The sequence below is a fragment of the Aquarana catesbeiana genome, linkage group LG05 (assembly GCF_042186555.1).
Source record: "Aquarana catesbeiana isolate 2022-GZ linkage group LG05, ASM4218655v1, whole genome shotgun sequence".
Classification (NCBI taxonomy): domain Eukaryota; kingdom Metazoa; phylum Chordata; class Amphibia; order Anura; family Ranidae; genus Aquarana; species Aquarana catesbeiana.
This window is the reverse complement of record NC_133328.1, coordinates 646,143,914-646,171,393: the sequence shown is the minus strand read 5'-3', so window position 1 is coordinate 646,171,393 and position 27,480 is coordinate 646,143,914. Positions and strand designations below refer to the sequence as shown.

Genomic DNA, 27,480 nt, shown 5'->3' with positions numbered 1-27,480 from the left:
GAAATGGTTGGCAATCTATTGAGCGGTAAGCAAGTTGGTGGGTGGAGGCAGTGGAGGGTGAAGTAAGGAATTAAGGGTAGAAACGAGTTGACGAGGTTTGGATGAGAGGGTTTTGATGAGAGTGTTGTAGAAGGTTTGTTTAGCAGTGTGGAGGCAGGAGTTGTATTTGAGAAGGGCAGATTTGTAGAGGGTAAAGTCTTGCAGGGATTTAGATTTACGCCATGCTCACTCAAGAGCACGGCTGCTACTCTTGAGACTTGAGCCACGCTATTGCATCGCACCGCAGAGCTCCGCAGGTGCAGGGCTGACTCGTCGCTGACATTTAAAAGTTCCTTGGTGTGGGCATTTTTCAACACGTGTGCAGCAGATCACACCGTTGCTGTTTGCAACCTAAGTCTGAAGCAGATCAGCACTTGAAAGACCCACATCATAGAAAAAGGTGGACATCTCCTTGCTCCTCATCTGGCATCTCAAACCCTACTTTTCCTCCAGTCCTCTCAAAAACCTGCACTGAGAGGAATGAAGGTATAGCAATAGGTGTCACAAGTACTTGCAGCCAATCTGCTAGCAGTACACCACCAGTTGATTTCAGCAGGCAAATTTCCCTACCCCAGTTGCTGAACCGTAAAAAGAAATTTGGTCCCAGCTATCCACATGCTCAGCATCTCAATGCTAGCTTGGCCAAATTACTGGCACTGCAACTGCTGCCTTTTCAGCTGGTAGACTCTGCTCCCTTCTGTGAATTTGTGGAATGTCCTGTACTACAGTGGCAGGTTCCAAAACTCCATTTCTTTTCCGGCTCTCTACCGTCATGTCGAATGCAATGTTTTGGCCTCTTTGGTCAGCAGTAAGGTTCATATTACCACTGACTCATGGTCCAGCAGGCATGGGCAGGGACCTTACCTTTTCTTCACGGCGCACTGGGTAACTCTGCTGGCAGCTGGGAAGGATGCAGGACAGGGTTCAGTGTTGTTGGAGCTTGTTCCGCCAGCACGCCTACGAAAAGCTAGTGGTGATTCTGCCACAGCTCTCTGCTCCACTCCCTCCTCTTCTTCTTCCTCTATGGCCTCTTCTGCAGAATTTTCCACTGAACCAGCAGTGCTCCATAAGTGTATAAGGGGCTATGCAAGCAGTCAGGCTAAAAGATGCCATGCAGTGCTTGAGTTGGTCTGCCTTGGGGACAGGAGCCACACTGGGGCAGAGATTCTGTCAGCTCTGCAGGGGCAGGCTTAGAGGTGGTTGATGCCACGCCAGCTTAAGCCAGGAATAGGTGTATGCGACAATGGCACCAACCTTCCCTCTGCCCTCCGACAGGGACACTTTACCCATGTTCCATGTTTGGCACATGTCCTAAATTTGGTGGTGCAGCGTTACTTGACCAGGTACCCAGGCTTACAAGATCTCCTGAGGCAGGCCAGAAAAGTCTGTGGTCATTTCCACTGGTCATATAATGCCAGTGCTCAGCTTGCTGACATTCAAAGGGAAAGCAAGCTGCCCACCAACCGCCTAATTTGTGACATGCCCACCAGGTAAAACTGAACATTGGCAATGCTGCAGCGGCTGCACACACAGCAGAGGGCCATCAATGAGTACCTGTGTGATTATGGCACCAGTACAGGGTCAGGGGAGCTTGGCTTCTTTTCGCCACGCCAGTGGCTACTGATCAAGGATGCATGCACTTGCATGCACAGTGTCCTTGGATTCAAAATTTTTACCGTTACGAGCGGGAGGTTTGGCATTACCAAACCTGCAGTGTTACGATCTGCGTCCCAGTTAATGCATGTCCATTGGTGGGGCTTTCCAAAAATGGACATTGTCTCGGTGGCCACTCAGGCAGCCCAGGTCCACTCATACGAGGTGTTGATTAATTTATTATATAGAAAGGGTCCGTATCCTGATCACGGAGTGGGCATATTGAAACTTTCCTATAGAATATTCCATATGTGTAACACTAGAGTAGGGGGCACCAGCCTAACCACCTCCCCATGCCCCTTTATGGCACAACCCTCAGCTCAGCGAAATCTACAAGATCCCAGATGGAGCATGTTGGGCCAACTACGGAGTCAAATATGCCCATCAACTGTTTAGGGACAGGACCTTTAGATCTTTCACAGACTTAAAGACGGAATATAAGATACCAAATGCGTTCTTCCGCTACCTTCAGCTGCGTCATGCAGCAACAGCGCAGTTTGGTAGGGGGGAGGTGGTGCTTTCCCCATCCAGTATGGAAAAATTTATATCTGAAGAAGATCACTCAAAACTAATTTCAAAATATTATTTCACCCTGCTGACATCCTTTTCTCCTAGGATGGAGAGGGTGGCTGCACAATGGAAGGAGGATATACCATCTAGGGTTGCCACCTGTCCAGGATTCACCCGGACAGTCCGGGTTTTGAAACTTGTGTCCAGGTTTCAGGCGGACTAAAACCCGGACACATTATTCAGACTGGGCTGTGGCTCACCAAGTAACCAAGATAGTCACACACATATCTGTTGCCATCCGGGAGCTGTGGACAGCTGTCTGGGGGCAGGCCAATGATGTCAGCATGAGCAATTTGGCTACACCTACTGTTCGCTGCAGCACGCTATGCGTACCACATTACTACTCTCCTTGGGGCACCCAAAGGTGTCCCAGGCCACTAAAGTGTTTGGGTTTGGCTTGAAGAAAAGGTGGCAACCCTAATACCATCACTCACGGAGGCGTCATGGTCTGAGGCCCTGGAATCACTGCTGCCCTCAATGATCTCAGCTAGAGATAAATTGTTACAGTTTAACTACACAGAATATACCCTAACGTGTCTGCATAAAATGGGTAGGCAGGAATCACAAGAATGCCCTTGTTGCAGGGAAGCAATGGGAGACTTCTTCCATATGGTGTGGCAGTGCCCCCTGGTGGGGAGATTTTGGAAGGCAGTCCTGAAATATCTGGAAGATACCCTGGCCCTTCCAAACATCTATTCTCCAGCCAGGTGTCTTCTGGGAGACATGGAGGAGGAAGAGATATCTAACTCGCAGAAAACCCTACTAAGAATAGTCTTTTGCTATGCTAAGAAAGCATTGGCCCTTAGATGGAGGAACCCGGTCTCTCCATCTCTTCAGAATTGAGTGACACTTATTAACAAAGCATTGCCAATGTACAAATTAACCTGTGCTGCTAGTGGTTGCCCTAGGAAGTTTGAGAAAGTATGGGCGGGTTGGATAAAATATGTATCAGGAGACATACTGTAGAGGTGTAATAGCCGACGAACAGTGGCGGCTGGTGAAGTTTTAGGATGGGGGGGCACCAGGCCCCGCCCTTCCTTTTTGACCCCTCCCACTTGGTGAAAATGGGCGTGGTTTCAGCGAAATAGTGGGCATGGCTCTAAGGTGGTGTGGTTAGTGTCTGAGATAAACGAGGGATGGAGGGAGAGGGAGAGAGGGATGAAGGGACAACAGGCCCAGATCCTACACAACAATAGAAATATGTGTATTCTAGAAAGTTTAACAATCAGCAGATAAAGATACTCCAAACACCTGGTGTTAGCGCTTCAATCATCCCGACACCATGGTTGTTATGGTGTCAGGATGATTGAAGCGCATTATTTCTATTATTACATTGTAATATAAAATGAAATCATTCAACTCACTATAATGCAGAATAAGTGGGAGCCCTGAGCATGTCACTAGCCACGTCGCCTGCCACCAGTTGCCATCGGGTGTCCCCAGCGGAGTCCCTCCTTACATGCAGCCTGTGTCACATAAAATGCAGCCTGTGTCCCACCAAATGCAGCAGCATGTGTCACCACAAATTGCAGCAGCATGTGTCACCACCAAATTGCAGCAGCATGTGTCACCACCAAATTGCAGCAGCATGTGTCACCACAAATTGCAGCAGCATGTGTCACCACCAAATTGCAGCAGCATGTGTCACCACCAAATTGCAGCAGCATGTGTCACCAAATTGCAGCAGCATGTGTCACCAAATTACAGCATGTGTCACTAGATTGCAGCATGTGTCACCAGATTGCAGAGTGTGTCACCATCAAAACCCCCCTCCCCCGGTTACTTACCTTGCTGTGTGTTGTCCTCTCCAGCGGTGTCTCCTGTGGAGAGGTCCGTTGTTCTCATACTTCCTGCTTCTCTCTCCTGGGCGCAATTGGAGAGCAACAGGAAGTGACATCATACTAAGATGTCAATCAAACCGCCCGACCCTAGTAATAGATACTAGGGCCTAGCGGAAGCTACTCGGCGCTTAAGGAAGCGCCGCAAGGCGGGCTAAACGCCCGCAAATGAAGCGCCACGTATGCAACCTCGTGTCCGAACACAGTGCACTTAAGGACCTTTTTGTGTATTTTTTTTTTAAAGGGCCAGCTTTAAAAATTGTTTTTTTTTTTTTTTGACATTTTTTTTTTACACTTCCTGGAGGGGGGGGGGCGGCGCCCAGGCTCCACCTATGGACGGGCCGCCACCTCGCCACTGCCGACGAATTGTTGTAGTAGGAATAAGATGGCTATGAACATGCTGCAGATGAGCCTTTGCTGAAATAGCCATAAGTTATTATGTTTTTTTGAAAGTATAGTGTGACACGAACGAAACACAAAGCTTGGTTAATAATATTGCAGTAGGTTTACTTTATTGATAAGATGCAGTGGATGTATGACATGATGCACATATTCTGATCATATGCTACAAAGTTATGATTGATTGTTGTTAATGTTATACTACATGTGAATATGCACTATGGAATATAATTGTACACCATTTTTGAAAATCGGAATAAAATTTACCCTTTAAAAAAAAAAAAGTTCCTGTCACCTTTTGAGGAGGCCACAAGGATAGTGAGCAGCGACAACGCATGCATCAGTTATACTATACCTCTAGTCTTCCTGTTGGAGCACACACTTCATGAATAATGGACAGGGCACTTGAGGCAGAACAGCGGGAGGAAAAGGAGGACTTCCTTTCCTCCCAAGGTCCCCTTTATCCAGATAGCATTGCTGCGGGGCCACCAAACACACAGGAAGAAGAGGAGGAGGAGGATTGTGTCAGCATGGACATGGAGGATAACACTCAGCAGCAGTCTTCAAGGGATGGTTTTCAGTCCCCAGAAACCAAAGGAGTTGTACGTGGCTGGGAGGAGGTAGTTACGGATAATGTGTTCCTTATTGACCCAGAGGACTCATAATCGAATGCCTCTGCAAACTTATGCTGAATGGCCTCCCTGGTTCTGCAAAGCCTGCAAAAGGACCCTAGGATTCATGGTATCAAGGACAGGGATCATTACTGGCTGGCAACCCTTCTTGATCCACGTTACAAGGGTAAAGTTGCAAAACTTATCCTGCCTTTGCAGAGGGAGCAGAGGATGAAACATCTTCAGGAGGCCTTGAAGAAAAATTTGTGTAATGCCTTTCCAGACCCTGGGAGGTTACAATTTCCTGGTGCTGGACAACGTGTTTCTGAAGCTTCGTTCAGTCAGAGGAAGAGCAGTGGAGAGGATGGCCGGCTGACCGATGCCTTTAAACAATTTTTTCAGTCCTCAGCGCCAAGGTCTGATAGGTTCAAGCAACCATCGCCAGCGTCTGCATTACATGGTGCAGGAATATCTTGGGGCAAGAGCAGACTTGGACACCTTTCCAACAGAGCATCCACTGGGTTACTGGGTCTTGAGGATGAACTGGGCAGAACTTGCTCAATATGGAATCGAGCTACTGGCCTGTCCTGCATCCAGCGTGCTTTTTGAACGCACATTCAGTGCTGCTGGAGGGTTTGTAATGGATCAAAGAGTGCGCCTGTCCACAGACTAAATTGATAGGCTCAGATTTATAAAAATGGATCAGAAGCTATCAAGCACCTGATGCTGATGTAACTGATTGAATTTGCTATGGATCTGGGATCTCTTGAAGACTGCCTATGCTGCCTATCCTATTCCTCCTCAATCTTGATGATGCTAGCTTCCAACATTATTTTTGGTTTAGGGCACCACCAACACCCAAGGCCCATTTTTTCTGCCCCTGATTAACAGGGGGCATGTAATTACAATTTTGGAAATAATATTTAACAGCAGGGCCCATTCCTGCGCCCAGCAAGAGTAACTGCGAGGGGTTACAGTTTGTGGCACCATCAAAACCAAAAGGCACAATTTTTCTGCAGAGTATATAGTGCAGTCCGTATAGTATATATACTGCAGTTCAGAGTATATAGTGCAGTCAGTGTAGTATATATAATACAGTGCAGAGTATATAGTGAACCATACCAGGCCACGTGTCCTCAACATGGGGAGGGTGCTTTGGGGTCCCTCCCAAAGCAGCTTGTTCCCATGTTGATGGATACAAGGGCCTCATCCCCATGACCCTTGCCCAGTGGTTGTGGGGGTCTGCGGGCCTGGGGCTTATCGGAATTTGGAAACCCCCTTTAACAACGGGGCCCCCAGATCCCGTCCCTCTTATGTAGATGGGTATCGGGTACATTGTACCCCCTACCCAATCACCAAAAAAAGTGTCAAAAGGCAAAAACCACAATACACAGTTTTTGACAAGTCCTTTATTAAAAAAGAAAAAAGAAAAAAAAAAAAGTAACTTGCGATGTCCATCCATCTTCATGGCGCCGACAAATCCGAAGAATGGAAAAAAATAAAAAAAACCTCTGCCTCGATGGGAGGTGTCCTGCCGACTGCTGTCTCTTGGCTGTGACAGCTGTTATATAGGAAAGGGCGGGGCCACCCAGTGAAGTAACCAAGTGACCCCGCCCCTTCTGACATCATGTGCCTTTAAAGGGGGGCGGGGTCATTCCATGGAGGTGGAGTATTTTCGTTTTTTCTATTTTTCAGGTCCGTCGGTTCCTTGATTGAAGATGGATATACATTGCAGGACACTTTTTTTTTTTTTTAAAGGAATTGTCAAAAACTGTCTCCTTTTTTTTACTTTTTTGACACTTTTTTTGGTGAATGGGTAGTGGTACAATGTACCCGATACCCATTCACATAGGGGGGGTGGGATCTGGGGGCCCCCTTGTTAAAGGTGGCTTTCAGGTTCCAAAAAGCCCTCCACCCGCAGACCCCCACAACCACTGGGCAAGGGTTGCGGGGATGAGGACAAGGTGCTTTGGGGGGGACATAACCCAGAAATTTACGGTACGGTAGCCAAAGCGTGTACTCAGAACAAGCCAGTAAACCGGGAAGCCAGAGATCAGCATAGTCAGAGGCAGCAGACAGGATCAGGAACCAGAAGGGACATCAGCCAGGCAAGTCTTCAACAGGAACACACAGAACAGAAACAGAGCGTCTCCAGATATGTTTGGCAAAGGCATGGAAGGAATGAAGCAGGCAGTTTAAATATCCAGAAGGGGCTGGCTGTAGGCAGGACTGATGAGCAGGAAATGATCACCAGGTGAGCCACTGTGGAACAATCAGTACTGGCAATTAGCTGAGAAACCTGAGCACTGAGAAGGGAGGGCTGAGAGCCCAGTCCTGACACCCCCCACCAGCGTTGAAAAAAAAATAAAAAAATATTTTTAAAAATTTATTTAAAAAAAAAAAACACTGATTCACACTGCACAGGCCACATTACCCATGTGAATGAGCCCCAATACCTCATATGAACAGAGAACTTTAGTGACTCAATACAGTTTAATCTTTTAGATTTAGCAGGAATTGGATGTTATGTTTGTGTCCGCTAACATTGATTTCCGTGTATTTTTTGTGAATATATAGTTTTGGAGAGGTGTGGGGGGGGGGGGGGGGTTGCCCTGTCGGATAGGCTATATAGGGACCTGTAATTTCTAAAAGCAGCCCTGGATTAACCTATATGAAATGGGTACTGGGTGCCAGGTAGGGATGAGCTTAGTCGATCCAAATGTTAGTTCAAGCTGAAACCCTGGCTGTTTGGACGTTTGTCTGACCGTCAAACATTTAGGGCATTCAACATGGAAAAGCATGACAGCATCCGGCTGTCGATTGCTAAGGAAGGCACCCCCATGTTGAGGGCTTGTGGCCTGCTATGGGTCAGGAGGGGGAAGTGCAAGCTTGTCCCTCCTTTCCTGGCCTGCCATTTTGCATGCTCAGATTAAGGGTCTGTCATGGATTTTTCAGGGGATCTCACATATTTTTGAGTGGCATCCCTCTTAAAATCTGTACCAGATCTGAAGGGGACAAGCAGAGAAGGTGAATCTTCCTAATGGGAGCACAGCCAGCAATAAAAACCTCACAGATGTTCTAATTCTTCTTCACACCATTGATAACTAAAAAGAAAAAGTTTTGCCCTTAGTTATACTTTAAGGTAGATTAGGTAATTTGGGGATAAAACACAGTATTCAATGTATGAGAATGAAATACTACAGCAACCCGCATTTTAGAATGTTCTATATCTGGACTGGCTCTATTTTTTGGGTGTAATTCTAGACCCACATCTTGTGAATCTTGATCTGAACCAATCATAAAGGATTACTCTGATAGTGATAGTTGCAGTGTTGTTTTTTTTATTGTACTCTTTACATTCATCATTCATGGAGAGAGAAGCACAATCTCAGTGTTATTTCCAAGAAAAAAAAAATGCTTAATTTTTTGCTGACAGAAGTCTTGTTGTACAGAAAGTGAAAGAGGATTAAGAGTATATAAGAGAGGAGCCCGGACTCTGGAGGAAGCAAACACAACACAGAGACCACGGCTGGTGCTATAGGGAAAGGAGGAAGCAAACACAACACAGAGACCATGGCTGGTGCTCCAGGAAAAGAAGGAAGCAAACACAACGCACAGACCATGGCTGGTGCTCCAGGGAAAGGTATGACTACATATTATTATGTGGGGGGGGGGTATTGTAGGGGGAAATTATAGATCCATGGCCGGTGAAGACACCTGTAGATTAAATACAAAATAACAGAGGGGTGATGAGTTTTTATTAGTCACATTGTTGGTGGTTTCCCTTCATTTGGGTCCAGTGTGAAATTTGTGACATTTTATATCCTGAGTAATAAGACTTTATTAATTTTGGGGTCCAACAAATATGCTTTTCCTATTCCCTATTTATTGATCACATCTGAATTCGATACCAATGACTACAAATCATTCCTAAATTAAAAAATCTTCCAGTAGGTTTGTTTTTATGGAGTCCTTAAATAAGGTCTACATCCAGTCTATTTATTATACTTCTCATAGGCGTATGCAGGGGGCGTGCCGGGTGTGCCTGGGCACACCCTAATCACTACAAGCGGTGCCAATTCCCCCTACTGCCCAGGCTTCCCCCCATGTTGGACCCTGCCCCAAAGTGCTGGTGGCTTTCCTTCTCTCCTCTCCCCTGGCTAATGTGCGGGATGTTTCAGGATGGAGAGTGGGGGAAGGGGCTAGTAAATATGTAATTTATCGGCCCCTTTCTTTTATAAATGAACACAAGGAACATACTCGCTCACTGTGTCCATTTATAACTGAAGCACAGTAAAGTGTTTGCTACGCTTCAGTTTGTGAATGAACAGGAAGCTGCTCAGCACAGAGCACTTCCCATTCATTCACGAAGGCTGCAGAGAAAGGTATGTGTGTTTGAGCTTTGGGGCGAACACCTTAATGCAATAAGCTGCACATACCTATGATAATTCTCTGATTTTATTACTAACATTATTATTTTAAACCTTTTCATCAAAAACTCCTTTGTGCCTTTAACCTCCCTGGCGGGATGATTAATTCAGATTTTTGATGCTGGAAGCGGGACAATTATTTTGCATGGAAATTTGGCGTTTTATATTGTAGTCCTGTAATTCTTAGGAATAACTCACTTATATCTGTCCACCAAGAGTCTAGTAGACATCCCGGGTGTGATAAAGTTTGAAACACAAAATCATAAATTATAATATAATAAATAACTATAAATAATTATAACAAATAATAATATAATAATAATAAAAATTATTCAATAATGTAATCAAATCAAAAACGCTAAAATTTGCTCAGTTGCAGAATTGTCGCCGTCGTTACTTTCAGTGTTTTATGACGGATTTCCCCATAAATCTCTATCACTCAATTCTGCAAGTGATTCTAATTCATTATCGCTGTTTTCTAGCTGGTCTACAACCGCTTTTGATGTAAAGAGACACTTTTTGGTTGCTATGGACAATCTCCAGTTTCCAGGCAGAAAGAACAGTATTTATAATATAAAACTGCATGCAGGGGGGCACGGGACAGACCACTGGGGACAAAAGGAAGGTTAAATAATTTGATACAGTACATTGTAATCTTACAGATTACATTACTGTATGTGTTTTGTGTTTTCCGCGACACTTGCAGGGTACGGAGCTCGGCACTGTGATAGATCCGGCGGAGGACACAGCTCGCACACACAGCGGGGAGACATTGCAGGATCCTGGGATGCAATTCCAAGTGTGGACTCGGGTTTCCACTTTTGGTAATGAAAATTCACCCTGAGCCACACTCGGGATTGCCACCAGGGAGGTTAAGGGCAAATTCACCCAACAAATAGGTTATAGCGCAGAGCAGCCAAAGTGGCCGGCCTGTAATGGATCCCCCTCACACTCCACTCGAGTGCTTCCGTCTGTACACTGCAGTCCCGCGAAAAATCACTTATTGTCACCATTACTAGTAGAAAATAAATAAATAAAAATGCCATAAATCTATCTCCTATTTTGTAGACGCTATAACTTTTGTGCAAAACCAATCAATATACGCTTATTGCAGTTTTTTTTTACCAAAAATATGTAGAATATATATTGGTCTAAACTGATGAAGACATTTTTTTATAGCAAAAAGTAAAAAATATTGATTGTTTATATTCGCAAAAAATAAAATCAAATACCACCAAAAGAAAGCTTTATTTGTGGGAAAAAAAGGACATCCATTTTACTTGGGTACAGCGTCACGCAACTGCACAATTGTCAGTCAGTTAAAGTAACGCAGCACTGTATCTCAAAAAATGTCTGTGTCTGTCTAGTCGGTGATATTTTCGGGGGGGGGGGGGCAATTGGGTACAGAGTCGCACGACCGCATATTTGTCAGTTTAACCACTTCAGATCCCCGGACCATTTGGCAGCCTAAAGACCAGAGCACTTTTTACAATTTGGCACTGCGCTGCTTTAACTGGTAATTGCGCGGTCATGCAATGTTGTACCCAAACGAAATTTGCGTCCTTTTTTTCCCACAAATAGAACTTTCTTTTGATGGAATTTGATCACCTCTGCAATTTTTATTTTTTGCGATATAAACGGAAAAAGACCGAAAATTTTGAAAAAAAATTATATTTTCTACTTTTTGTTATAAGAAAAATCCAATAAACTCAATTTTAGTCATACATTTAGGCCAAAATATATTCAGCCACATATCTTTGGTAAAAAAAAGTCAATAAGTGTATATTTATTAGTTTGCGCAAAAGTTATAGCGTCTACAAACATTTTCTGGAATATACACAGCTTTTAGTTTATGACTGCCTATCTCATTTCTTGAGGTGCTAAAATGGCAGGATCAGTACAAAACTCCCCCAAATGACCCCATTTTGGAAAGTAGACACCCTAAGGAAATTGCTGAGAGGCATGTTGAGCCCATTGAATATTTAATTTTTTTGTCCCAAGTGATTGAATAATGACAAAAAAAAAAAATGTACAAAAAGTTGTCACTAAATGATATATTGCTTAAACGTGTCATGGCCATATGTGGAATTGCACCCCAAAATACATTCTGCTGATTCTCCTGAGTACGGGGATACCACATGTGTGGGGCTTTTTGGGAGCCTAGCCGCGTACGGGGCCCCGAAAACCAATCACTGCCTTCAGGATTTCTAAGGGCGTAAATTTTTGATTTCACTCCTCACTGCCTATCACAGTTTCGGAGGCCATGGAATGCCAAGATGGCACAAAACCCCCCCAAATGACCCCATTTTGGAAAGTAGACACCCCAAGCTATTTGCTGAGAGGCATGGTGAGTATTTTGCAGCTCTCATTTGTTTTTGAATATTAAGAAAGAAAAGAAAAATGTTTTTTTTTTTTTCTTTTTCCAATTTTCAAAACTTTGTGACAAAAAGAGAGGTCTGCAAAATACTCACTATACCTCTCAGCAAATAGATTGGGGTGTCTACTTTCCAAAATGGGGTCATTTGGGGGGGTTTTGTGCCATCTTGGCATTCCATGGCCTCCGAAACTGTGATAGGTAGTGAGGAGTGAAATCAAAAATTTACACCCTTAGAAACCCTGAAGGCGCTGATTGGTTTTCGGGGTCTCGTACGCGGCTAGGCTCCAAAAAAGTCTCACACATGTGGTATCCCCGTACTCAGGAGAAGCAACAGAATGTATTTTGGGGTGTAATTTCACATATGCACATGGCATGTTTGAGCAATATATTATTTAGTGACAACTTTCTGTAAAAATAAATAAATAAATAAAAAATAACAATTTTCCAGAAACTTGTGTCACAATATAAAATATTCCATATACCCGACATGCCTCTCAGAAAATAGCTTGGGGTGTATACTTTCCAAAATGGGGTCATTTGGGGGCGGGAGGTTGAACTGTCCTGGCATTTTATGCACAACATTTAGAAGCTTATGTCACACATCACCCACTCTTCTAACCACTTGAAGACAAAGCCATTTCTGACACTTTTTGTTTACATGAAATTTTTTTTTTTTTGCAAGAAAATTACTTTGAACCCCCAAAAATTATATATTTTTTTAAAGCAAAGGCCCTACAAATTAATATGGTAGGTGTTGCATTTTTTTTTCACACAGTATTTGCACAGCGATTTTTCAAATGCATCTTTTTTTGGAAAAAACACACTTTTTTTATTTAAATGCACTAAAACACACTATATTGCCCAAATTTTTGATTAACCACTTGCCGCCCGCCATATAGCAGAATGACGGCGGCAAAGTGGTTTCAATATCCTGACTGGATGTCATATGACGTCCGCAGGATATTGAGCCGCTGCGCGTCCCCGGGGGACACGCATCGCGGCGATCATTGTTGCAGGGTGTCAGTCTGACACCCCGCAACTAGGGATGAGCTTCGTGTTTGAGTCGAACCCATGTTCGACTCGAACATTGGCTGTTCGGTCATTCGCCAAATTCTGAACGATATGGGCCGTTCGCGCCAAATTCGTGTGGCACGTCACGGCCCATAATTCACTGCGGCATCGCAGTGCATTGCTGGCTGATGATTGGCCAAGCATGCACTATGACCCGCATGCTTGGCCAATCACAGCGCCGTCGGTAGAGAGAGCTGTAATTGGCCAAAGCCAGGGTGGCTTTGGCCAATTATGGCTCAGGGGGTTTAGAACACACCCCACACTATATAAGGCCGCCTGCACGGCGGCCCTGTGTAGTGTGTGTTCCGGCGTTGAGATACATAGATAGACAGAGGGACAGTGTAATTTCATTTGAGTTAGCTAGATTAGGCAGGACAGTCAGTGAGTTAGCTGCACTTACAGTGTATTGCGTATATATATGCATCCCAGGTGTTGCATATATATATATATATATATATATATATACACTGTATTCAGTTTAGCTAGATCCGTTCCTGTTATCTTCCTACTGACAGGCAGGCTTGTCTTATTACAGTATTTACAGCTACCTGAAGAAAATTGCTGGTGTTCTTTTGATCCTATTAGTACCACAGTCAGGCAGCTAGACTATTTACAGTTAGTGTAGTGCGTCCTGCTCACAGTGTTCAGCTAAAACTACAAGTTAGTGTGGTGCGTCCTCCTCACAGTGTTCAGCTAAACCTACAAGTTATTTTTTTGCGAACTCTGCACAGTGTTCATCTAAAGCTACAAGTTAGTGTAGTGCGTCCTGCTCACAGTGTTCAGCTAAAACTACAAGTTAGTGTAGTGAGACCTCTGCACAGTGTTCATCTAAAGCTACAAGTTAGTGCAGTGCGTCCTGCTCACAGTGTTCAGCTAAAACTACAAGTTAGTGCGGTGCATCCTGCTCACAGTGTTCAGCTAAAACTACAAGTTAGTGTGGTGCGTCCTGCTCACAGTGTTCAGCTAAACCTACAAGTTATTTTTTTGCGAGCTCTGCACAGTGTTCAGCTAAAGCTACCTGTAGAAGGTTGGTGGTGTTCTCATACTACAGGCAGGCAGTTGATTTTGCTAGCTGCAGTATCAGTATATATATATATATATATATATATATATATATATCCCAGCTTAGTGCAGCTACAGGCCATTAGTATGTCTGGAAGGCCAAGAAGGAGAGGCAGACAGTCACAAGCCAATAAAAGAGGGCAAGCAGGCTCTGTGTCTAGTGCTGGTCGTGGAGACGGTGCATCCTCATCAGCACGTGGCCGTGGGACACGCTTGGCCTTTTTTTCGGCAGCCGGCCATGTTGAGCCGCAGCATGCGGAAGACTTGGTCGAGTGGATGACCAAGCCGTCCTCATCCTCCTCATCCTCTCTCACCCATGCTCAGGGTACTTTGTCTGGCAAAGCAGCGGCCTTTTCCCTCGGCTCAATGTCATCAGTGACCCCTTCCCTAGCCCCACCATGTCCTCCTGAGGAGTCCCTCGAACTGTTTGACCACAGTGTTGGGTACATGCTCTAGGAGGATGCCCAGCGTTTGGAAGGCTCTGATGATGATACTGAGCTCGATGAAGGCAGTAACATGAGCACGGGCAGAGGGGGTGCCCAAGAAGGACAGCAACCTGGCAGTCATGCTCCCCCTGCTGCAGCATACTGCCAGGTTTGCTCCAGTGATGAGGAGGGAGGGGATGATGAGGTCACTGACTCAACGTGGGTGCCTGATAGGAGAGAGGAGGAGGAGGCGGCACATCACCAACGAGGCAGGATGCCCTCCAGGGGCCAGCCTAAGGGCAGCACACTGACTGCATCACACCCCAAAGCTCCACATGTGCAGGGCACTGCAGTCTCTGCGCGTTATTCAAAAAGTTCTTTGGTGTGGGCCTTTTTTGAGACGAGTGCATCAGATCGCACCGCTGCTATTTGCAACATATGTCTCAAGCGTATCTCGCGTGGCCAAAACATCTCCCGCTTGGGTACCACATGCTTGACCAGACATATGTTGACCTGCCATGCAGTTCGTTGGCAAGCGTATCTAAAAGACCCACACCAAAGAACAAAGAGGACCTCTCCTTGCTCCTCATCAGCTGAGATCTCCAACCCCACTATACCTTCAGTCCTCTCTGAGACCTGCACTGAGAGGAATGAAGGTGTAGAATTAGGTGTGTCACAGCCAAATACTTGTGGGCAATCTGCTTTCGGTACACCGACGTCAGATTGTACCAGGCAAATTTCCCTGCCCCAGCTGCTGCACCACCGAAAGAAGTTTGCTCCCAGCCATCCACATGCCCAGCGGTTGAATGCTAGCTTGGCAAAATTGCTAGCACTTCAACTGCTGCCTTTTCAGTTGGTAGACTCTGCCCCCTTCCATGAGTTTGTGGAATGTGCGGTTCCTCAGTGGCAGGTACCCAAACGCCACTTTTTCTCACGGAAGGCGATTCCGGCTCTCTACCGGCATGTGGAAGGCAATGTCCATGCCTCGCTGGACAGGGCGGTCAGCGGTACGGTGCATATTACCGCTGACTCATGGTCCAGCAGGCATGAACAGGGACGTTACCTAAGTTTCACGGCGCATTGGGTGACTCTGCTGGCAGCTGGGAAGGATGCAGGACAAGGTGCAGTAGTGTTGGAGGTTGTTCCGCCACCACGCCTCCAAAATGCCACTACTAATGATTGTGACACACCTCTCTCCTCCACCCCCTCCTCTTCTTCTTCCTCCATGGCCTCTTCCTGTGCTTTGTCCTTGGAACCAGCGGTGCTCCGTAGCCGTTCAAGGGGCTACGCAAGTACGCAGGCCAAAAAATGCCATGCGGTGCTTGAGCTGGTGTGCTTGGGGGAAAGGAGCCATACTGGGGCAGAGGTTCTGTCAGCTCTGCAGGGGCAGGTTTAGAGGTGGTTGACGCCACGCCAACTTAAGGCAGGAATGGTGGTTTGCGACAATGGCACCAACCTCCTCTCTGCCCTCTGACAGGGACAAATGACCCATGTGCCCTGTTTGGCTCACGTCCTTAACTTGGTGGTGCAGCGGTTCTTGGGCAGGTACCCGGGCTTACAGGATGTCCTGAGGCAGGCCAGGAAAGTCTGTGTGCATTTCCGCCGGTCATATAATGCCAGTGCTCAGCTGTCGGACCTCCAAAAGGAGTTTAACCTGCCCAAGAACCACCTAATCTGTGACATGCCCACCAGGTGGAACTCAACGTTGGCCATGCTGCAGCGGCTGCACACGCAGCAGAGGGCCATCAATGAGTACCTGTGTGACTATGGCACCAGGACAGGGTCAGGGGAGCTTGTTTTTTTTCCCCACGCCAGTGGGCCATGACCAGGGATGCATGCACTGTCCTGACACCATTTGAGGAGGCCACGAGGATGGTGAGCAGTGACAGTGCATGCATCAGTGACACTGTCCCCCTTGTCCACCTGTTGGAGCACACGCTGCGTGGAATAATGGACAGGGCACTTGAGGCAGAACAGAGGCAGGAAGAGGAGGACTTCCTTAGCTCTCAAGGCCCCCTTTATCCAGACAGTGTTCCTGCGTGCCCGCCGATCACACAGGAAGAGGACGAGGAGGAGGAGGAGGAGGAAGAAGATTGTGTCAGTATGGAGGTGGGAACCTGGCACTCAGCATCAGCAGCAGTCTTTAAGGGATCAGTCCCAAGAAACACATGGACTTGTGCGTGGCTGGGAGGAGGTGGCTGCAGACCATGTCGTCCTTAGTGACCCAGAGGACTCCGGACCGAATGCCTCAGCAAACCTACGCTGCATGGCCTCCCTGATCCTGCAAAGCCTGCGTAAGGATCCTCGTATTCGTGGTATCAAGGAGAAGGACCAATACTGGCTGGCAACCCTCCTTGATCCACGTTACAAGGGTAAGGTTGCGGACCTTATCTTGCCATCGCAGAGGGAGCAGAGGATGAAACATCTTCGGGAGGCCTTGCAGAAAGGTCTGTGCAACGCGTTCCCAGAGACTGGGAGGTGACAAACTCCAGTTTCTGGACAACGTGTTGCTGAGGCTTCGGTCAGTCAAAGAAGGAGCGGTGGAGAAGGTGGCCGTCTGACCGATGCGTTCAGGCAATTTTTTGTTCCACAGCCCCAAGGTATAATCGGTTCCAGCAACCATCGCCAGCGTCTGTTTTACATGGTGCAGGAATACCTAGGGGCAAGATCTGATTTGGACACCTTTCCCACCGAAAATCCTCTGGGTTATTGGGTTGAGGATGGATCACTGGCTAGAGCTTGCACAGTGTGCAATTGAGCTACTGGCCTGTCCTGCATCCAGCGTTCTTTCGGAACGCACATTCAGTGCTGCTGGAGGCTTTGTAACCGATCACAGGGTGCGTCTGTCCACCGACTCGGTCGATCGACTGACCTTCATAAAAATGAATCAGTCTTGGATCACCACCAGCTACCAAGCACCTGATGCTGATGTAACTGAATAATTTTTTTTGAAATCTCAGATCCCTTCAAAGACTGCCTATGCTGATGCTGAGTGACTATCCCTGAGTAATTATCCTCTCCCTCCTCAATGACCACGCTGATAGCTTGTAAGAACATTTTTGGTTCTGGGCGCCATCACCAGTGCCTAAGGCCCAATTTTTCAGCCCCTGTTTAACAGGAGCGTGTAATTACAATTTTTTAAGCAATACTTGCAGCAGGGCTCGTTTCTGCATTCCAACTAGAGTATCTGTGAGGGGTTGCAGTGTTGTGGCACCAGCACCAGTGCCTAAGGCCTAATTTTTCAGCCCCTGTTCAACAGGGGCATGTAATTACAATTCTTGATCTAATATTTCACAGCAGGGCCCATTTCTGCGCCCACCAAGTGCGAGTGAGGACTTACAGTGTTGTGGCACCAGCACCACCACCACCACCAAAGGCCCAATTTTTCTGCCCTTGTTCAACAGGGGCATGTAATTACAATTCTTGATCTAATATTTCACAGCAGGGCCCTGTGAGGGCTTACAGTGTTGTGGCCACAACAACACCTAAGGCCCAAATTTCTGCTCAGTATATAGGGCAGGCCCCTACTTTCAAACATCCTACTTGCAAACGGAAGGAGACAACAGGAAGTGAGATGAAATCTACCCCTAGGAAGGGAAATTCTCTCCTGTAAGAGATAATATGGGAAAAACATTTCTCCTTTCCGCTGATGCTTTATCACCAATCCTTGATCCACAAAAAAACCCAAATTTTCAAAAAACATTTGTCATTGGGACAAAAAGTGAGGTGAAATCTTCTGAAGAGGAGGACAGACAGCAAAACAAATGTCACAGGGGTGATAACCCTTCCCTATGTTTTCCAAAAAGCTTAAAAAAATTTTTTGGCTGGAGCTAAACACGTTAAAAATGTACCCGTTCAAAATTACAAACAGATTCTACTTAACAATAAACCTACAGTCCCTGTCTTGTTTGCACTGCCTGTATACTGCTGTTCAGAGTATATAGGGCCTGGTGGCCCCACACCTTTCCTTATTTTAATTTGGGTGCGGGGTTCCCCTTAATATCCATACAAGACCCAAAGGGCCTGGTAATGGACTGGGGGGTACCCATGCCGTTTGTCTCACTGATTTTCATCCATATTGCCAGGACCCGACATTACATTAAAGCCGCAAGCAGTTTTAAATGACTTTTTTTCCTTTAAAAATGACATTTTGCTGTCAGACTGTTCTAAGCACGGGAAACACGCGCCACTTTACAGGCATACTATAGACACCCCCCAGGTACGATATTTAAAGGAATATTTCACTGGTCGTTGAGGTCCACCCCTCCCATATTTTGGTTATCTTCGTGGACACAGAGGGGTTTCTCCACAACACCAGTCGCCGTAGTAATTTGGGTCGTCGTGTCTGCATGAAGGGAGGTGAGAACGAAAACATTCTTATTGTCCCTCCACTTCATAGCGAGCAAATTATTACACTGCAAGCAGGCTCTCTCCCCCAGCCTAAGATGGGAATCTACAAGCCGCTGGGGAAAGCCCCGGTGATTAGATCGCACGGTGCCACATGCTCCAATCTGCTGATCAAACAAGTGACTAAAAAGTGGCACGCTCGTGTAATAGTTGTCCACATATAAGTGGTACCCCTTTCCGAATAAGGGTGACACCAAGTCCCACACAATCTTGCCAGCGCTTCCTATGTAGTCTGGGCAGTTCTCCGGCTCTACGTTACTATCTTTGCCCTCGTAAACCATAAAACTACATGTATAGCCTGTGGACCTGTCACAGAGCTTATACATCTTGACCCCGTATCTGGCACGCTTGCTGGGAAGGTACTGTTTGATAGACAAGCGGCCAGAAAACTTAATCCGGGACTCATCAACGCAGACAACTTGATGGGGAGTAAACAAGTCTGCAAAACGTTTGTTGAAGTGGTTTACGAGGGGCCGAATTTTGTAGAGCTGATCGTATGCAGGGTCTCCACGAGGACGACAGAGTTCATTGTTGTTGAAGTGCATGAACCGCAAAATCTGCTCGTATCATAGCCCTGGCCATGGAAGCAGAGAACACGGGCATATGGTAAACTGTGTCAGTGCACCAATATGACCGCAACTCACTCTTTTTATTTATGCCCATGTTGAGGGAAAGGCCCAGAAAGATCTTAAATTCGGAAATCGTAAATGATTTCCAATCTCTGGCAAGGGAGGACTGGGGAATAGTGGCGATGTGTTGACCAGCATACAAATTGCTTTGGTCCACAATAGATCTATAGAAATCTTTGGTGAAAAACAGCGAATAAAAATCAAGTGACGTAAAATCAACTTTTTCCACCTGAATGCCGGGTTGGCCAGTGAATGGGGGAAGTACGGGTGCTGCAGAAGTGGTGGGTTCCCAATTAGGATCGGCGAATGCAGCAGGAAGGGCACTATGGGCACGACGGGCCTGTGTTCGTCTTCTTGGTGGCAGCGGGACACTACTTGTGCTTGCCACCTCACCAGCTTGAACTGCACTTATGGGACTCGCCACATCACCACGTGATACTGCAGTGATGGATATAGGACCAGGGTGTACTAGGCCGCTGGTGCTTGCCAGTTCACCAGAAGGAATAGCGGCGCTAGTACTGCTCTGCTCCATACGAGAGCCCTGCGGTTCTTGCACTTCAAGGACAGAAGAAGAAGTTTGGGGTCTGGTACGCCTGACCTTGGCAGGGACCACAACTCCGTCGTCAGAGCTATCTGTCATGGAGCCGCTGTTCTCTACAGGATCGTATTCTGAGCCTGAACTTGACAGATGAGTGACTTCCTCTTCACTATCTGTCATGCTCAGAAACGTGTAGGCCTCTTCACTAGTGTACCTTTGATTTGCCATTTTGGGCTCTAAATTTACTGGTACAGTAGTGAGACTCACAGGCAAAAAAGTTCCTAGGCTGTCAGCAACTGTATCAAATGCTACCAAAAAAACTGTTAGCGATCGCAAGGATCAGACATGACTCTGCGAACTCTGCAGTTATGTGTGTTGTGTTTTGTAAGTGACAGTGATCGATCGATACTGCACTTGGGTGGGCTGGGCCGGACCGGGTGGAGGGGCAAAACGCAGGTGCTAGCAGGTATCTGGGCTGATCCCGCTAACACTGCGTTTTTGGGAACCCTAAACTGTTGGGGACGCTAGTATAGATCTGATCAGATCAGATCAGATCAGATATCGATCTGTTCAGATACTATACTTCTAGGGGAGGTGTATGCTGGGTTTGTGGGTGTTAGCGGTACTGGCACTAATCTGACGCTGCCTGGGGCGACGCAGACCTAAAACCTAACTGATGTCACCAGCTGGGTGATCAGGGGGTTAAACCTTTATTGGGTAATAAACGGCGGGTGCCCTGACACTATAAAAAACTAACTAACTAACCAGCGTCACCCGTAACACTTATACGGTGATCACTGGTGAAAGGGTTAACTAGGGCGCAATCAGGGGGTTAAAACCTTTATTATTAGGTAGTATATGGGGGTACCTGATGCTATAAAACGCTGACGGCGAACTTAAATACCTACCTGGCTAACTAGCGTCACCTGTGACAATAATACAGCGATCAGAAAAAAGATCGCTTAGTGACACTGGCAACAGGGGGTGAAAGGGTTAACTGGGGGGCAATCAAGGGGTTAAACCTTGCTTAGGGGGGTACCATAGACCTAAAGGGGCCTACCACTAACTGCCCTAACACTTTTTACAGTCACAAATGACACCAAATGCAGTGATCAGTAAAAAAATGAACACTGCAATCGGTGACATTGTGACTGGGGGTGCAGGGGGTGATCGGGGGGGGGGGGGGGGTGAAAAGTGTGCCTACGTGTACTGGTGTCAGTGTACTGTTGGTGCACTTACTGTGAGATGTATTCTCTCCTTAGTGCCGGACTAAAAGACCAACACGAGGAGAGTGACATCACTTCCTCTGCTTCTGTTTACAGTTACAGAAGCAGAGGAAGCCTTTCAGTCGCCAGGAGCGATCGTGAGGGGGTGGCTATAAATTGGTGGCCTCGCCCTCATCACGGCTCGCTCCTGGAAGGAAGCCAACCGGCGCAGGCATCGGGGCCCCCCCCCCGCTGAAAGGCAGGGACGTACAGGCACGCCCATATGCCTGTTCAGGGCTTTTTTTCTCAGAAAATAGGTGCTGGAACTCACCCTCCCCAGCCAAAGCCCCACCCCGGCCACACCCACAACCCCGCCCCTACCACACCCACAACCCCGCCCCCAGCCACACTTTCCTTTAGAGGTGAAAATTACGCGGTTGCCAAATAGTGGGTGTGATCAAGGCTCAGAACTGTGTATCGCAGAAGGCGCAAGGTTTAGAAAAGTGAAACACACAGAGTACAGGACTCAGGAGTATGTATTGTGCAGTGCAGAGAAGTGCATATCATACAGGGTGCAGTAGCCATAAACATGTACAGGAAACAACATGAAAAGGTACAGTATGTACCATACAGCACAGCATAGAGACTATGATCAGGAGTATGTAGGGATGGGCTTTATATTCGGGTTGAACATGAGTTCGACTCAAACAGTGTCAGTTCGCCCGTTCGCTGAACAGCAAACAATTTGGGGTGTTCGCGGCAAATTCAAAAGCCTCGGAACATCCTTTAAAAGTCTATGGGAGAAATCAAAAGTGCTAATTTTAAAGGCTAAACAAGTAACAAGGCGCAATGTGCAGATACCTTACATGTAGTACCCAATTGTGCAGGAATGTAGATGTACGGATGTGTACACTAGTAAAAAAAACGCTATCTCAGTCAGGGCAGCCACCAAGAAACCAAAAGCGAGTTCCAATAGCTGAGAAAAACAAGGAATAGGTGCGCCTCTGAGAAATTATCATAAACAATTTATTTCAAACAAAATATCCACTCACATGTAGGTAGAAGAAGTCATGTACAGGAACATGGTGAGGACTGGAGAGCTGAGAAATGCAGGACTGTAAACAGAAGCTGTATCGATGTGACTGAAGTACAATCAAGTCCAGGCAGGCAGGGGTGCAGATGGCTGAGCACATACACACACCGGTGTAATACAATGCCCCTGGAAGATGGTGTCAGCAGTCCAATAACAAGGGAAGGATAAGTCCCATAATGGCATAAATGTCAAAATAAAGAGAGGGGGAGAAGGACGTCCGGCCGGATGGCAGGGCTGCGCTGTATCTCCACGGCGATCGCACTGTCCCTGTGTAGTAAGGGGAGAGACACGGCCGTGATATGATAATTTCTCAGAGGCGCACCTATTCCTTAATTTTAAAGGCTTATATGCAAGTTATTGTCATAAAAAGTGTTTGGGGACCCGGGTCCTGCCCCAGGGGACATGGATCAATGCAAAAAAAAAATTTAACACGGCCGTTTTTTAGGGAGCAGTTATTTTAATAATGCTTAAAATGAAACAATAAAAGTGAAATATTGCTTTAAACTTCATACCTGGGGGGTGTCTATAGTATGCTTGTAAAGGGGCGCATGTTTCCCGTGCTAAGAGCAGTCCGAGAGCAAAATGACATTTCTAAAGGAAAAAAAGTCATGCAAAACTACTATTGCTAGTGCCGGCTATAATGAATTGTCGGTCCGGCAATACACATAAAAGTTTGTTGATAAAAACAGCATGGAATTTCCCCACAGGGAAACCCCGAACCAAAATTTAAAAAAAAATGCGTGGGGGTCCCCCTAAATTCCATACCAGGCCCTTCAGGTCTGGTATGGATATTAAGGAGAAACCCGCGCCAAAATTTTTTTTAAAAATGGCATGAGGTCCCCCCAAAAATCCATACCAGACCCTTATCCGAGCACGCAACCTGGCAGGCCGCAGGAAAAGAGGGGGTAGCCCCCCAAAGCACCTTCCCAATGTTGAGGGCATGTGGCCTGGTACGGTTCAGGAGGGGGGGCGCTCTCTCGTCCCCCCCTCTTTTCCTGCGGCCTGCCAGGTTGCGTGCTCGGATAAGGGTCTGGTATGGATTTTTAGGGGGACCCCCACGCCATTTTTTTTAAAATTTTGGCGCAGGGTTCACCTTAATGTCCATACCAGACCTGAAGGGCCTGGTATGGAATTTAGGGGGACCCCCACGCATTTTTTTTTTTATTTCCGTTTTTATCAATGAACTTTTATGTGTATTGCCGGACCAACCATTTATTAAAGCCGGTGCTAGCGATAGTAGTTTTGCATGACTTTTTTTCCTTTAGAAATGTCATTTTGCTCTCGGACTGTTACATAGTTACATAGTAGGTGAGGTTGAAAAAAGACACACGTCCATCAAGTCCAACCTATGTGTGTGATAATGTGTCAGTATTACATTACATATCCCTGTATGTTGCGGTCATTCAGGTGATTATCTAATAGTTTCTTGAAGCTATCAATGCTCCCCGCTGAGACCACCGCCTGTGGAAGGGAATTCCACATCCTTGCCGCTCTTACAGTAAAGAACCCTCTACGTAGTTTAAGGTTAAACCTCTTTTCTTCTAATTGTAATGAGTGGCCACAAGTCTTATTAAACTCTCTTCTGCAAAAAAGTTTATCCCTATTGTGGGGTCACCAGTACAGTATTCGTAAATTGAAATCATATCCCCTCTCAAGCGTCTCTTCTCCAGAGAGAATAAGTTCAGAGCTCGCAACCTTTATTCATAACTAAGATCCTCCAGACCCTTTATTAGCTTTGTTGCCCTTCTTTGTACTCGCTCCATTTCCAGTACATCCTTCCTGAGGACTGGTGCCCAGAACTGGACAGCATACTCCAGGTGCGGCCGGACCAGAGTCTTGTAGAGCGGGAGAATTATCGTTTTATCTCTGGAGTTGATCCCCCTTTTAATGCATGCCAATATTCTGTTTGCTTTATTAGCAGCAGCTTGGCATTGCATGCCATTGCTGAGCCTATCATCTACTAGGACCCCCAGGTCCCTTTCCATCCTAGATTCCCCCAGAGGTTCTCCCCCCAGTCTATAGATTGCATTCATATTTTTGCCACCCAAATGCATTATTTTACATTTTTCTACATTGAACCTCATTTGCCATGTAGTCGCCCACCCCATTAATTTGTTCAGGTCTTTTTGCAAGGTTTCCACATCCTGCGGAGAAGTTATTGCCCTGCTTAGCTTAGTATCGTCTGCAAATACAGAGATTGAACTGTTTATTCCATCCTCCAGATCGTTTATGAAAAAATTAAATAGGATTGGTCCCAGCACAGAACCCTGGGGGACCCCATTACCCACCCCTGACCATTCCAAGTACTCCCCATTTATCACCACCCTCTGAACACGCCCTTGTAGCCAGTTTTCAATCCATGTACTCAACCCATGGTCCATGCCAACGGACCTTATTTTGTACAGTAAACATTTATGGGGAACTGTGTCAAATGCTTTTGCAAAATCCTGATACACCATGTCTATGGGCCTTCCTTTATCTAGATGGCAACTCACCTCCTCATAGAAGGTTAATAGATTGGTTTGGCAAGAACGATTCTTCATGAATCCATGCTGATTACTGCTAATGATATCATTCTTATTACTAAAATCTTGTATATAGTCCCTTATCATCCCCTCCAAGAGTTTACATACTATTGATGTTAGGATAACTGGTCTGTAATTCCCAGGGATGTTTTTTGGGCCCTTTTTAAATATTGGTGCTACATTGGCTTTTCTCCAATCAGCTGGTACCATTCCAGTCAATAGACTGTCTGTAAAAATTAGGAACAACGGTCTGGCAATCACCTGACTGAGTTCCCTAAGTACCCTCGGATGCAAGCCATCTGGTCCCGGTGATTTATTAATGTTAAGTTTCTCAAGTCTAATTTTAATTCCGTCCTCTGTTAACCATGGAAGTGCTTCCTGTGTTGTGTCATGAGGATAAACACTGCAGTTTTGGTTACTGAAGCCCCCCGATTCACTCGTGAAGTATGAGGAGAAGAATAAATTCAATACCTTCGCCATCTCCCCATCCTTTGTAACCAGATGTCCTTCCTCATTCTTTATGGGGCCAATATGGTCTGTCCTCCCTTTTTTACTGTTTACATACTTAAAGAATTTCTTGGGATTTTTTTTGCTCTCCTCCGCTATGTGTCTTTCATGTTCTATCTTAGCCGTCCTAATTGCACCCTTACATTTCTTATTGCATTCTTTATAAAGTCTGAATGCTGAGGATGATCCCTCAACCTTGTATTTTTTGAAGGCCTTCTCCTTTGCTTTTATATGCATTTTTACATTGGAGTTAAGCCATCCAGGATGTTTGTTCGCTCTTTTAAATTTATTACCCAATGGGATACATTGGCTAATGCCCTTATTTAATATGCTCTTAAAGCAAACCCATCTCTCCTCCGTATTCTTTGTTCCTAATATTTTATCCCAATTTATGCCTTTTAGCAAGGTTTGTAGTTTAGGGAAGTTGGCTCTTTTGAAATTCAGTGTCTTTGTGTTCCCTTCATGTTTACCTATTTGTGTGATTTATACTGAAACTAATTGACCTGTGATCGCTGTTACCTAAATTGCCCCGTATTTCCACATCCGTGATCAGGTCTGTATTGTTGGTAATCAGTAGATCCAGTAATGTTTTATTTCTAGTTGGTGCGTCTACCATCTGACCCATAAAATTGTCCTGCAAGACATTAAGGAACTGGCGAGCCTTAAATGAATGCGCGGTTCCCTCCGCCCAGTCAATGTCTGGATAATTAAAATCCCCCATTATGATAACACTTCCCATCCTTGCTGCTAATCCAATTTGTGATAGGAGATCCGCCTCCACTTCCTCCCTCAGGTTAGGGGGCCTATAGCATACTCCCAGTATTATTTTCCCCTTAGCTTCATCCCTTTGGAGCTCTACCCATAAGGATTCCACCTCCTCTCTAGCTTCCTCAGTGATGTCATCTCTCACATTCACTTGTACATTATTCTTGATATATAGGCATACCCCTCCCCCTTTTTTACCCTCTCTATCCTTGCGGTATAGGGTATACCCTTGAATGTTTGCCAGCCAATCATGAGAGCTGTTGAACCAGGTCTCTGAAATTCCCACAAAATCCAAATCCTCCTCGTACAACAGTATCTCTAGTTCACCCATCTTGTCCGCGATGCTCCTGGCATTGGTGAACATGCCACATAGTTTAGACCGGTCGCATATTGTCCTCGTATTGGGTGTTTCAAGATTGCAACTAGGACTTGCTACTATACTCACCTTGTGTTTTTGTGCTTTGGTTAACCTACCACTAATGCCCCCAATACTACCCTCTGGAATATCTTCCACGCTGGCTATCACTGTCTCTGGACCCTCCCCCCCATCGCCTAGTTTAAAAACCCCTCTAACTTTTTGGCCATCTTCCTTCCCAGCAGATCTGCACCCTCCTCATTTAGGTGCAGTCCGTCCCTTCTATAGTACCGGTTACCGACTGAGAAGTCGGCCCAGTCCTCCAGGAACCCAAACCCCTCCTTACTACACCAGCTCTTCAGCCACTTGTTTACTTCCCTAATCTCCCTCTGCCTTTCTGGTGTGGCTCGATGTACCGGTAGTATTCCTGAGAATACTACCTTGGAGGTCCTTTTCCTCAATTTAGCACCTAAGTCCCTAAAATCGTTCTTTAGGACACTCCATCTGCCTCTGACTTTGTCATTGGTGCCAACGTGCACCATGACAGCCGGGTCTTCCCCAGCCCCTCCCAGTAATCTGTCCACAAGATCCGTGATGTGCCAAACCCAAGCGCCCGGTAGACAACATACTGTTCGGCGCTTCAGGTCTTGGTTACAGATTGCCCTCTCTGTCCTAAGAATTGAGTCCCCTACCACCAGAATCTGTCTTTCCTTTCCCTTTGCTGCCCCCCCACTCTCACTGGAGGAGTTCTTCCCCTGGCAGCTAGGAGAGTCCCTCATCTCCAGCAGTGCTGGTCCCTGACTGGTTTCACCAATGTCACTCAATGGAGCGTACTTATTGGGATGCTCCAGTCCTGGATCGGCCTCTCTGGCACTTCCCCCTCTACCCCTCCTGACTGTCACCCATCTACTCTTTGCTAGTGCCTGCACCTCTTTGTCTCCACCCGCCTCTGTGCTGGCCCCTGCCGACACCTGCCATGTA

At 46.3% G+C, this 27,480-nt stretch overlaps 1 protein-coding gene across 1 annotated transcript in view; it reads left to right on the top strand.

Annotated features, from left to right (window-relative positions):
• The first annotated feature begins 8,631 nt into the window (after positions 1-8,631).
• Positions 8,632-27,480, top strand: part of LOC141145647 (uncharacterized) — a 48,867-nt gene continuing 30,018 nt past the window's right edge. Inside the window, exon 1 of the mRNA XM_073632484.1 lies at positions 8,632-8,753. Coding sequence (XP_073488585.1) covers positions 8,684-8,753 — 70 coding nt within the window. The 5' untranslated portion in view covers positions 8,632-8,683. The remainder of the gene's footprint in view (positions 8,754-27,480) is intronic.